This window comes from Macrosteles quadrilineatus, unplaced genomic scaffold, assembly GCF_028750875.1.
Source record: "Macrosteles quadrilineatus isolate MER2022 unplaced genomic scaffold, UCM_ALF_1.0 Scaffold_1__1_contigs__length_201487025, whole genome shotgun sequence".
NCBI classification, from domain to species: Eukaryota; Metazoa; Arthropoda; class Insecta; order Hemiptera; family Cicadellidae; genus Macrosteles; species Macrosteles quadrilineatus.
In genome coordinates, this window is record NW_026542594.1 from 21,728,080 (window position 1) to 21,741,349 (window position 13,270).

Sequence of the window (13,270 nt, forward strand, 5' to 3'; positions counted from 1 at the left end):
TTATCAAAATATGTTCATAAACAAGCAAACTACAACAGTTGACTTATTCTCCATAAGAATAACATGGGAATTTAAAAATTACATTTTTTTTTAATTTTCTCCGTAACAATTAGGCGCATAATAATGCTTCAATATACTAAATTATTTGTTTTTTTAAGCTCTACAATATGGTTCAAAAAGAAATTATGAAATTTTGTGTTTTTAGGGTCAAAAATGGGAAAAACCCATTTTTACCCCATAAAACCCAACATAAACCCCCGTTCCCATAGTCCGATCATGCTGGTTCGCGAACTCATTCAAGTTTATCCCGCCTTACACCTTCAAACCAAATTTTATCAAAATCGGACAAGAATTACTCAAGTTACCGTGCGGATGGACACACACACACACACACACACACACACACACACACATATATATATATATATATATATATATATATATATATATATAAATTTGAACGAATGGTGTTTTTGGCCTCTGGGGACATCAAAATGAAAAAGTAAATCGGTCCCGGGCTTAGGTCTTACCATGAGACCTACGGTAATAGCTACTTCCCTATAGGGAAATTCGCTAAAAAAAAAAAATAAATAAATAAACGATTCCCCGCTGCAGAAAACCATCACACTAAGCGATTTCCAATTGAATAGTAGGTTTTTCATTGAAATATTTCCTTAAAATTTTCATATTTATTCCTGGTTTAAAATTTTCAGTACATAACTTAGGTATGCTGCTTAAGGGGAGGTAAAGTGTGTTATTACTAAAAAGTATAAGAGTTTGAAAGAATAAGTTTGTAAATTTGAAAAAAAATTAATAAAAAATCAAGCAAATTATAACAGTTTACATTTCCCCCCTAAGAATATCATGGAAATTTTAATTGTACATATTTTTTTATAACTTGGCAATATTTAGTTAATGGTATTTTCATATTTTAAAACGATTCATACCTTGCCACGGCCAATTGGGTGGTCCTGGCTGCGACAAACATCCATAGATATCCGACGGCGATCACTGAGAAAGAGGCGAGGTTGAGGAACAGAAACACGAACACGGAGTATTCCCATCCACTCGGCTTGTCTGGGGTAATATGTAGAGCAAGACACACTCCTGACCTGCCGTAGAAGTTGCTGGAACATTGGGGTATCAAGGCAACAGGACAGCGAAAGAAACGAGGTCGAGGAACAGAAACACGAACACGGAGTATTCCCATCCACTTGGATTGTCTGGGGTAATATGTAGAGCAAGACACACTCCTGTCCTGCCGTAGAAATTGCTGGAACATTGGGGTATCAATGTAACAGGACAGAGAAAGAGACGAGGTTGAGGAACAGAAACACGAACACGGAGTATTCCCATCCACTCGAATTGTCTGGGGTAATATGTCGAGCAAGACACACTCCTGTCCTGCCGTAGAAATTGCTGGAATTTTGGGGTATCAAGGTAACAGGACAGAGAAAGAGACGAGGTTAAGGAGCAGAAACACGAACACGGAGTATTCCCATCCACTTGGATTGTCTGGGGTAATATGTAGAGCAAGACACACTCCTGTCCTGCCGTAGAAATTGCTGGAACATTGGGGTTTCAAGGTAACAGGACAGAGAAAGAGACGAGGTTGAGGAGCAGAAACACGAACACGAAGTATTCCCAGCCACTTGGATTGTCTGGGGTAATATGTAGAGCAAGACACACTCCTGTCCTGCCGTAGAAATTGCTGGAACATTGGGGTTTCAAGGTAACAGGACAGAGAAAGAGACGAGGTTGAGGAGCAGAAACACGAACACGGAGTATTTTCAGCCACTTGGATTGTCTGGGGTAATATGTAGAGCAAGACACACTCCTGTCCTGCCGTAGAAATTGCTGGAACATTGGGGTTTCAAGGTAACAGGACAGAGAAAGAGACGGGGTTAAGGAGCAGAAACACGAACACGAAGTATTCCCAGCCACTTGGATTGTCTGGGGTAATATGTAGAGCAAGACACACTCCTGTCCTGCCGTAGAAATTGCTGGAACATTGGGGTTTCAAGGTAACAGGACAGAGAAAGAGACGAGGTTAAGGAGCAGAAACACGAACACGAAGTATTCCCAGCCACTTGGATTGTCTGGGGTAATATGTAGAGCAAGACACACTCCTGTCCTGCCGTAGAAATTGCTGGAACATTGGGGTTTCAAGGTAACAGGACAGAGAAAGAGACGAGGTTAAGGAGCAGAAACACGAACACGAAGTATTCCCAGCCACTTGGATTGTCTGGGGTAATATGTAGAGCAAGACACACTCCTGACCTGCCGTAGAAATTGCTGGAACATTAGGGTTTCAAGGTAACAGGACAGAGAAAGAGACGAGGTTGAGGAGCAGAAACACGAACACGAAGTATTCCCAGCCACTTGGATTGTCTGGGGTAATATGTAGAGCAAGACACACTCCTGTCCTGCCGTAGAAATTGCTGGAACATTGGGGTTTCAAGGTAACAGGACAGAGAATGAGACGAGGTTGAGGAACAGAAACACGAACACGGAGTATTCCCAGCCACTCTTTATGTAGAGCGAGACACACTCCTGACCTGCTGTAAAAGTTGCTGGAACTGTGGATGGTAAAAAATATTGGTCAGGTAGTTAATTATGAAAAACTATAAATGTGATTTTGGTAAATATTAAATGTATGGAAAAGAAAACTTACTGTAGTTTAGCACGTAAATTGCAAACAACACATTTAATCTTCAGGTTTTACTGGGATTAAATGTAATCCTACAGGGTTTCTGAGCACATGTGTTAAGTGCGGAATCCTCAAGCATTCATTGTCTTTAGATAAATCACTGGATAAATATATCTGAGACTTAGACATAAAATTTCAGTTTTAATGAAAACAAGAAAGGCTATACAAACGAGGTTAACGAGCACAATTATTATATTTTTTTATTATTTGACCTTTATGAGCTAATGTTTAGCAATAAATAATATCTAGTCTTCAACGAAAATCAGGTCACCATTCACGCAAATGTTTAAGGTACTATACTGAAATAAAGTTTTTATTTCGTTTTTATCAAACAATCTGAAGGAGAAATGGAAATGCAGCATTGAAACATTATCAGAGTATTCTAAGCCTCTTGGATAATCTGATGTTATAAACTATCCGTTTGGGTGATTTTTATTAAAAAGCTGATAATACATTTAATCTGATTGACGAACTTCTTATTCAAAATTAAAATACAATTCGCAATGTTAAAATGTCAATGATAGCCTATTCATTACATTCATTCATTTTAGTTATATAATTTTCCTTCTTTGATTGTACAAAAACTTGTCATTTATCCTATTATAATAAATCCTCAAAAGGTAAAGGTATTGTAAATATAAATGATATTATCCTTTAATCACCCCTCAGAAACCATCATCGTATTTTAAAATATGTATATATCCAACAAATATGTTAACAAAAGCCTATAACTTTGTAATTTAGTCCATAGTTGAAATAACACTTTTATCCAAAATTATTAATATAGTAAAAATGTATTCTTAAACCCCAACATTAAATAATTTTCCAAAAGCCTAAATATAAGTGAAAGTGATGTTATTGTACCAAGAAAGAAGACAGCTGGCTACAACAATGAACTAATGAACCTCTCGTGAGAAATTCTAAAATTCCTTTTTCATCACTCGTTAACGAAAGTAACTACTTTCGATAACAGCTGACATCAATGAAAGTAGTCGTTTCCCAAGCTCTAATTTAGGGCGAGGGAAAATCGAACAGCCGATTTTCCCTCGCTCTAAATTTACTTCCCCTCGCTCTCAATTAGTTCAACTCAACTTAGCTCAACTAGTGTTTTGTTACGGTTTTATTTAATGATTTGAATCAGCTGTGTGTATTCTTAAACATTGTTTTATTTTTTTATTTTGACGTTTAAACAAAATTCATTGAGAAATATACGTAGGCTAACTTTAGAATATTTTCTCCTATTTTTTGGTTTTAAAAATTAATGAAAAATAGACGTAAGTTTCCTTTTAGAAGATTTTATTTTATTTTGATGTTCAATCAAATTAATTGAGAAATAAAATAGTCGCAATATTACTAAGGTCTGCTATTCTGTGTTCTTGTATTTTTGCGTCGTGATGAAAAGTATCGTTCATAACTTGTACCGAAAGTTATTATCCGGCACTTGCTCCATTATTCCCCTCCTCGGCTTCGCCTCGTACGTGAAAATAGCTCTCACATACTCGGCTTCGCCTCGCACGACGGAAAATGCCACTTTCGGTCCTAGTAATGAAATATACTATTCTTCCCTATCAGATATGGCAGCGCAAACACCTTAAAGCTTGTTCAGTGAGGGCATCATCCCTAAATAAAATATTTCAAAAGTCAAAGTGATATATAAGTATAACACTATCAATAGAAGAGCCTTTATCTATACATTTTTTTATTCAAATTTGTCCGCCACATCAAGATTTATCTTAACTTGCCACTGAGAGCAAAAAAACCTGGTAAAAACCCTCAATTTTGTGATTATTAGGCCTAGCGTACTTGAAGAAATTTACCAAAGACTATTTTATTTTCAATCGGATCAAAACAAATTTCATTCAAAAACTATATCAAGAATAATTACAGAAAAAAAAAACTGAGCAAGACTTATTAACCTTTAAAATCTATTCAACTCATTGTTGGACTATCTAAGCTACCTATCCAAGCCTAAGTGCAATATCATCTAATTATCTCCATTTAAATAATTGGTGTATGTTATTATATACCTATCCCGGAGAATATTTGTAATTGAATTATTGTATTTAGATCAGAAACTCGTTGTTCTGTTCTACTAAGCTTAACCGAAGATGGCAACCCTCAATTTATTGTAATACCCCATTTCTTAGTTCATTATTAATAAACTTGTATTGTAGAGGAATCCTTAAGGAGTCATTTGTCTATTTATATATTCTAATAACTTAGGCCTAGCTAAACCCAATAGACAGTAGTAAAGGTTCAAACCTGAATAGAAAACCCTTTCAAATTACGATTATTTAATAGGTTTAGGTTTGTTCTACCAATGTCAACCAAACTTGAAATAGTTCTGTGCTATAATTCTTCCATCTATTTATTACGATCTTCTCTCTTTTGGTAACAGCCTTACTCAAGAATATTCTCACAAGACTTCAGAACAGTGCTCTGAGATTTGTCTTCAACTTAAAATGGTCGGATCATATCAGCGAGTATAGGTCAAGGGCAAACATCTTGACAGTTAAACAATGCTGTGACCTTCAAACCGTTCTCATTGTTCATAAGACTTTGTTAACCGAGTGTCCCCAATACATCAGAAGGAAACTGGTTTTCAGGTCTGAGGTGAGTGTTCGCCTCACTCGGCAGGAAGGCTTGCTACACTTGCCCCAGGTCAGAACGAAATTCGGGAAGAAAGCCTTTTCTTACTTTGGGCCCCAAGCCTACAATGCCCTACCACCTGACCTCAAATCAGTAAACCTCTCTAGGTTTAAAAGGGGTTTGAAAGACGTATTTTATGCCAATAATAATTAGCCAGTTGATCTAAAATGTATTTTCAATATGTCTAGTATAAGCTGACCTATTACGTTTAGTGTTTTGACAACAGTTGTATTGAAAAACAATGAACTGCACTTTGAATAACGATGGCTCAATAAAGACGTTTTCATTCATTAATTCATTCATTCATACTTTATTAGTCCAAAATCCAAAGGCACTATCATTAACAATTTTGTACAACACTTAAGTGGAGTTGACTAATGTGTAGTGACAGATATATTATTTTAAAAACATAGGCTAGAGTAAGTAGGCTATCTTAAAAACATATGCATTGTTTACTTTTAAATTACATTAAATAAATGATTCATAAAAATAGAAAGGACAAAGTAACCTTATGTACTTCATTAGTGTATTTTTATTTTTTAATATTGTATTCCCTACAGCCCCCCCCCCACACCAACAAACGAATATCAACAGTTTGGTACTCACTGGAAGTAAGGAATGTGAGACAGAGGTAGGGCTGACAACACAGCTGCCATTGACCATCCAAGAGCCATCAACCGCCGAGTTCTGGCCATCTCCAGACGTCGCACACGGAACGGGAAAATTATCACTAGGAACCGGTCGAGGGTGATAACTGCAACGGAAAAGTAGGTTTCAATCAGAGGAAAATCTAGAATGGTGCAACATAACAGGAGTTTGATTGTCAGAGAAGGGTCAAGGAGTTATCCTGTGATGGAACAGGTAACTACAAAAAACCTCGTTCGTTATTTGTCCAAGGAGACAACTGGAACGGAATAACAATTTTGTAATCAGACAATCAGAGAAATTGTATAGAATGACTATTGTGACAGGATTACAACTATGATTGACCGGCAATACTTTAGAACAATCAGAGCATTTATGATTTTCTGTAAATGGTCCAAGGTGGTTCTGAACTGAAGACGAGTGTACCACAATGTTGATATAATCAAATGAGGCACTAATTCAAGGTTTCAAGGTTAATATGAAAAACTACGGTTTTAGTGACTAAAATTAATATACTTTATGACATGTTAACAAACATTTAATATTGTAAACAAATTACTGTTGTGTTTGCATAAAATAACCCTACGCCAGTAGAGTCTACCACTTTCAAAATTCATTAGCTGTAAGGTATTTAAAAACTATTTAAAACTATTTTTAATTAAATTTTTAGCAGATTAGTAGCCAATGAAAATTATTTTCACAAGCCGCTTTAATCTCTACAAAGACAATTCTTTTATTAAGTCTCATTCAATGGAACATGATTTCTGTAAATTTGTATCATTAGATTATCTGACTGCGTGCCTGACGAAGCGTAGTCGAAGTTGAGAGTTTTGTCGACACTATTTACATACCTAATGGGTTTACTTAGCTTCTAAGTTGGCTTGCTTGATTAACTATTAATATAAAGACAATCTTGAACAAATTATCTGTCTTCACAACTTAGCTTTGTACACACTTTGGTTTCAAACAGTTTCATTATCTTAGTGGTTTTAGTGTCTTTGAAGCTGTCAACATTTGAACTAAGCTGTTCCGACAAAGAGATCCGACCTTGTCAACTTGGCTTACGTTAGATTTTATCGTCTATAAAGAGCGAGTGTTTATTTACCATACAAACGATCGTTAACACGAATGTCTATTTGTTTCACTTGTGACACCAAGTTCACTGCTGTTTCATCTAGTTTTCTCCTCGTTAAATCTAAACTTGTCTTTAAACCAGACTTTACAAATCTATAATGAATTGACCAGCTGAAAAGATTATCTTTAGAAGTTCAGAATACATGCTTGATATAATGACATTACAAGGGAGATGATTAATTTCACTGTAGACAAGCATACGAATTAACACCAGACTTGTTAACAAATTATTTCAAATAAAACCTTACTTTCTAGTGAAATTAATAGTTGAGTAAATTTTCTTTACATTCAATAATAGTACGTTACGTTTGCTTATTTAATAGGAAGCTAGAAGTGAATACATTTTTATCGAACCAATCTCTATTATTTTTCATGATGCTCTTTTTTATCTGTATCGCGTTTTTACTCTTCACGATATGAAATCGAAATCGATCACCACTTACCATCTTTTATATGTATATGCCATCTTGTTAAAACCGCATAATTTGTAAACATATGTTTCACGCGTTATTAGCCGTATTTATATTTACTTTCCGTACATTTTACGATCTACTCCATCCCAGCAAAATCAATTCATAGAAAAATGGCCATCTAAAGTTTAGTTTTCCAACCTTAGGAGACCATTTTTGTCAGTGCAGCGTGTCTGCAACAATAACAAAATTAGATTTGGAACGGATAATATTAGTGCTTATTTCTCAACTTCTGATAAAAAAACTTAACATTTTGCATTAAAAATGGGGGATGCTCTAGCCCATGGTGTGTACTTAGAGCATCCCCCATTTTAGTTTAACCGAAATCAGAAAAACACCTTTAGAAGGGCACTAAAAATAAGAAAAAAATCTAATATTAGAGGTCTCAAGCTAAACGCATTACAAAGGTACCATTTCAAATGTAAGTAAAATAAGGAAAGTTAGTTTAGTACACAAAGCACACAGGTATATATCCACTACTCAGATATATTTTCTTAAAATGTTTCAGTGACGTGATGTCCACTTGAAAGTTACAATGGGGCCTTCAAAGATCTTTCCACTTACAATTGTTACAGTAGTCGCAATTCAGGTATATACTACATAATGTAATATACTACACAAAATAATATGCCGTCAACAAATTTAGTTAGCGTTTCTCTAAATTATCCCTCATGGTAAATGATTGCTCTAACTGACCTGTTAGAGTGAAGACAGAAAGTTCACTGGAGAATGTAGACAGGAAGCCAGCCAAAGCACATAGTTTGCTGGACCTCCAAGTAGAGTCGTGTATGAAGTAGACTCCCCTGTAGTACCAATCTACCAAAGCTATCAGTAGCAGGTAGCAGCCCATTATGAGGTCCCCCAGGGCTAGGTTGGTGATGAGGAACGAGTGCACCTGTGCCAATGAAAAAACTCCTTTGTGAGAAGTAATAATTTAGAAATTGCATCTAAATAATAGATTATTTTATCAAAATTTATCTTGGTTTTTTTATGGGTTGACAATGTTTTCCGTATTTACAATTATAGTTTAACAAAAACCACATTGTAGTTTGTAATGTTTTTTTTTTATATATATAGCCATACAATATTCGAAAACAGAATATATTTATTTAATATTAATCTGTAGTATGCTAGGATCCAGGATATCTACAGAATTAGAAAGTACTACAAGTGTAAACATAAGGACAACATTTTCCAGAAATAACGGGACTTATATTTTAAAAGTTTTACACCTTAAGGTCCTATACCTACTTAATTTTAATTAGCCTTTTTTCTGCATCGAACTGTTGGGAAGACTTCGAAATTACATGAATATTGGTATGATGAGCTCATCATATGAGGTTCTATGTTAATAGGTTTTGTATAACTTAGGTACCCCACATCACAAATTATCACAAATCACAAAAATATTCCAACATTATTATTTGAACAATGGAAATTAAATTTGGCAATGCAAAAACAATATTAAAACCATTCGATTCCATTAATTTTAGTGTACCAACATAATAATGTATAAACATTAATAAATGATAGGGAACTTTGTAATGGTTAGTCATGTTTAAATTTTCTTGAAAATGTTACAGTTTTTTTTTATAATAAATAACCACCGAAAAATAAGGTTACTCAGGGAATTAATGTACGGTATAGAGTTTAGCAGGCACACCTCTCCCAGACACTCTCAAAATTACAGTTAAACCCCAAGTTACTTCCTTCTGGCAAACAAGATTATTCGTGAAAGTTTGTGTAACGGAATGAATTCATTGAATGTGTAGCTAAACGTTTTCAAAGTGAAGATTCCCTTGTCATTATTCAAATACTACGAAGTTGTGAAAACTTTCAAGATGAAGTTAGCAATGTTTTCAAAAGATGATGTTTATCCCACATCTACCGTTCACAATTTTGATATAAAAGATTTCATTATTTTGAAGGTTACATTACACGTTTCTTATGATTTAGCTTAAAAGTATAGGCTTAAAAGTTTAGAGTAAAAAAAATTATGAAATGATTTTGATGTCCTCCATATTATTGCTCTGTTGGCACCGAATAGTAGGTAACTAAAATGACAAATACCCAATGCAAAACAAGTATTTGTAAAGATTCAAATGGATTGACCAGTTACTAGTGTTAAATAAAAAATAAAGGATTGCAAAGATTTAACTAAAAACCCGTTCAAAACGTTAAACATTTGAAAAATAAGTAAACCATGTTATAATATAGTACCTGTAAGGAAAATCTTTAACATACTATGTTTGCCTTTACCTAGCCGTCTTTGTTCACACCCTAGTTTTAAAGAGTTTCATTATCATTTAGGTCACAATCACTTTGAATCTGTTAACAATGAAACCGAGCAGCTCCAAGATATCGTTAACTCGTGACAGAGTTTCGCGGACTGTTTTAACTTAACATTCACCCGTCCACATAGGCCTCTGGCTCATGAGTGAAACGTATTCTACTAAGCAAGGAATTCTACAAAGCCAGTAGCCAGTAGCATTCACTGTAGAATCAATGAAAAGTGACACAAACGAGCGTGAACTGTACTAATGAAAAGTAATGCAGGATCCGAAACCACGACATCGCTCCCTGAGCCACCGACTCACTTATCCGTCTAAGTGTAAGTAACTAGGATTGCTTTCATAGTAGTGAAAACCCGTTGAGTGGAGCAATCAAGTTACATGGTTTTTAATGAAGCAATAAATGAAAAAATGTTTAAAGATATAATACAAAATACAAACGTTCCCACACAATGCACTGGTGACCTTTACTACTTCTTTCACCACTTCCTACATCGTGGACCTGCTTCCCTCCCTTCCCATAGCATTTTGGTATTTTAGATACAATTATCTAACTGCCACGAACATTCCCAGGCTCCGCAGATCTCGACTTACTTCATCACTACGTCGTGGACCTGTTTAAGTTTAATTGCCATTTATGAGATGGACCCATGAATGTGATTCACCTTTTTGAATTGTTTAGTGTTATTTTTCATAAGCTTATTTAGTTACGTAAACCAAATCTGTTAAATACTGTACCTAAGAAAATATGTGTTATCTATGACAGTACCTATTCGATCAGTGGTACTTTCCAAATTGCGACTTAAATGTAAACCTAAGACTTTCTCTGTATTATTTGATCAGTTGTCATCATCCAATTTTGTTTCCTTTGTACTGTGTTTAGGTCGTGGATTGATTTGAGCATATGCTATGATCTTTATTACTTTGTTTTGTTTACATTTTCTTCGTTATTTTGTAACCATCATGGCAACCATCGATTTCTATATTGTTAGTAATAGAGATCGATGATCTCCAACTCATAAGGCCAATGTTAAAATGTAAAAAATTGGAGTTACTTTAAAATTATAATAAACATTATCAAAGATTGGAATTGGTTACGTCTAAACCATCCAAACATTTGAAAGGCCAACCTTGGTAAGTTTGGCTGAAATATGTTCAGCCGATATTGAGATTAAGTGTTATAAAGATTGCATTGAAGTTGATCCAAAAGAGCTTCGCTTCGCTCCGCTCAACAAATGTATCTCGCGTATATATATACAATGAGTAAATAAATAATAAATAAGTAAATAATGACTATTAGAGAATATAATAGGTTTTATTAAATAAACTCCACAATTGTTCAGTTCGCTAATGCTTAGCTTCACAAGACGACGAAATAAAACTGGTGATCGTCCTGCATGTATGTACCGGTATATTTCCTGTAATTATTACAGCTTTTGAAATTGTATCAAAGAATTTAAAGAAATTTCAGTAAATTTGGAAAAGGATTAAGCAAGGTAACACTAAATAAACGTTGCCTTGGTTTAAGCCTGCAATAGTATTTTGTCATCTTGAATTCGTGAGAGTTACTTATTGCATATAAAATCAATGAATCTAACGAAATAGTTGATAGTGGGTTTGAGTTTCAAGGTAACTAGATCGTTGCTATCGTCCCGAAACTAGCTTACTCCAACTGTGTCAATGAATCATGGTAAACGCACAGTTTCATCTCGCTTGTACTATAGAAAGACAGATATGTCCATAAATGCCTGTAATCAAACGTTGTATGAATCTTTAGACATATAATTGTAAAATGTTATTTTGGACATTTCAACAAAATTGACTTAACACGACAAGCATGCCTCTGACTGTCCATGCAGTGCTAGACAAGGGCGAGTACCAACTGGCGAGTAGATTGTCTGGAGGAGCGCGATGGTGCGGATACCTGGTTGCAGTGCGAGTACCGGGTACGCCAGACGATCACGAGGACGTTGCCGACGGTGGCGACGCCGGCCAGGAGCCAGACACATAGGCGGAGGACCAGGTTGGACATGAGGTCCTCGCAGGAGCTAAACTCGTCTGGAGGCGGCAAACACACGCTGGAGGTATTGCGGGCCAGGCAACAGAAACGGAACTCGTCCGTCACTCTGGGGAGAATTCATCAAATGTAAGGAATGATGAAGAGTAAAAGGGGAGGGAGGTTAATTTAAATGTCAAGGAGAAGACTTATGAAAAGACTAACAAGGATGAAAAGATTAGAAGGTGCAAGAAAAATTAGGGCAGAAAGAGAAAAAAAAAGAGATGAAATAGAGAAGAGCAGAAGGGAAATGAGTAAAATGATTAGAATGAGGGGAGCTAAAAGAAGCCGTGGCAAAGAAAGACAAACCAAATAACTTAGGGTATAAGACCTAGATACCTAAAGATGTATCTGTTAAGGGAAAGGTGTAGTATTGATTTATAAATTTTAGTTAATTTATTATTTTATTATGTTAGTAACGTATTTTGATTGTTATTTTTTGTTTGGTTAAATTAAGATTTTTTAGTTAAGACGGTTCTAGATCCTTTATTTTAAAACGTTACAGTTAAATTAATTTCTTCAAAAGAATTGTGTTTCTTTTAATTATTAGAGCTATTAGAATGATTTCAGTGTCAAAATTGGAAAATATGGAATATTGTACTGGTTTTCTCAATCACTCAACTTAACTGAAAAACTTGATGCAACAGAAAGCAGTCATTTAAATAGCAAAAGAATATTCAAGTAAGTTTGGCAAAAGCATTCTGCTCAAAGTTGACCAGTTAGTCACATAAGAGGATTCGACCGTTTACTTCAGTAATAAGAGCTAAGGCTGTATTATTAATAAACAATCAATGTAACGAGCCATCAGAGGTATATTAAATATCGTTAGGATGAAAACGATTACTTGTGAAGAATGCAATAATTTCATCAGTACCAAACAAGATACCCGAGTCAGGAGGCATCCGGATATGAAGATTAATCAAACTCTGATGGTGAAATGTACCATGTCAGGGTACAATGCCTAAGATACTCCCAGTCTGAAATATCTAGAATGACAAAAAATGTGATGGAGCCTAACGATTAAGCTACAAGAAACCTATTAACATACGTAGCCTATAATATTCGCGAAGAAAAAAAATTAATTACGATTATACATAGTTCCTCTTAAACTAAATAAAGCAATAAACCGTTGAAACTACTAAGCAATAACTATTGAAGAAGATCTCCCTTGTTAAAATGAAATGAAAACAGTTCTTTCTTGCTAAAAAAATAACTACAAACATAGATTCCTCACAGGAAGTCCCATTTCTAGCATGCAAGTGTAATGGTTCATAGAGCCACCTGCTTGATTGGTAGATTTCTTTTGAGTTTAGTT

General features: G+C 35.1%; 1 protein-coding gene across 1 annotated transcript in view; it reads right to left on the reverse strand.

The window, feature by feature from the left end:
• LOC128995115 (G-protein coupled receptor GRL101-like) overlaps positions 1-13,270 on the reverse strand; it is a 119,057-nt gene that overhangs the window by 4,272 nt on the left and 101,515 nt on the right. Inside the window, exons 25-28 of the mRNA XM_054420021.1 lie at positions 11,824-12,025; positions 8,305-8,503; positions 5,966-6,113; positions 948-1,127 (exon numbers count right to left, since the gene is read on the reverse strand). Of these exons, the coding sequence (XP_054275996.1) occupies positions 948-1,127; positions 5,966-6,113; positions 8,305-8,503; positions 11,824-12,025 (729 nt within the window). The remainder of the gene's footprint in view (positions 1-947; positions 1,128-5,965; positions 6,114-8,304; positions 8,504-11,823; positions 12,026-13,270) is intronic.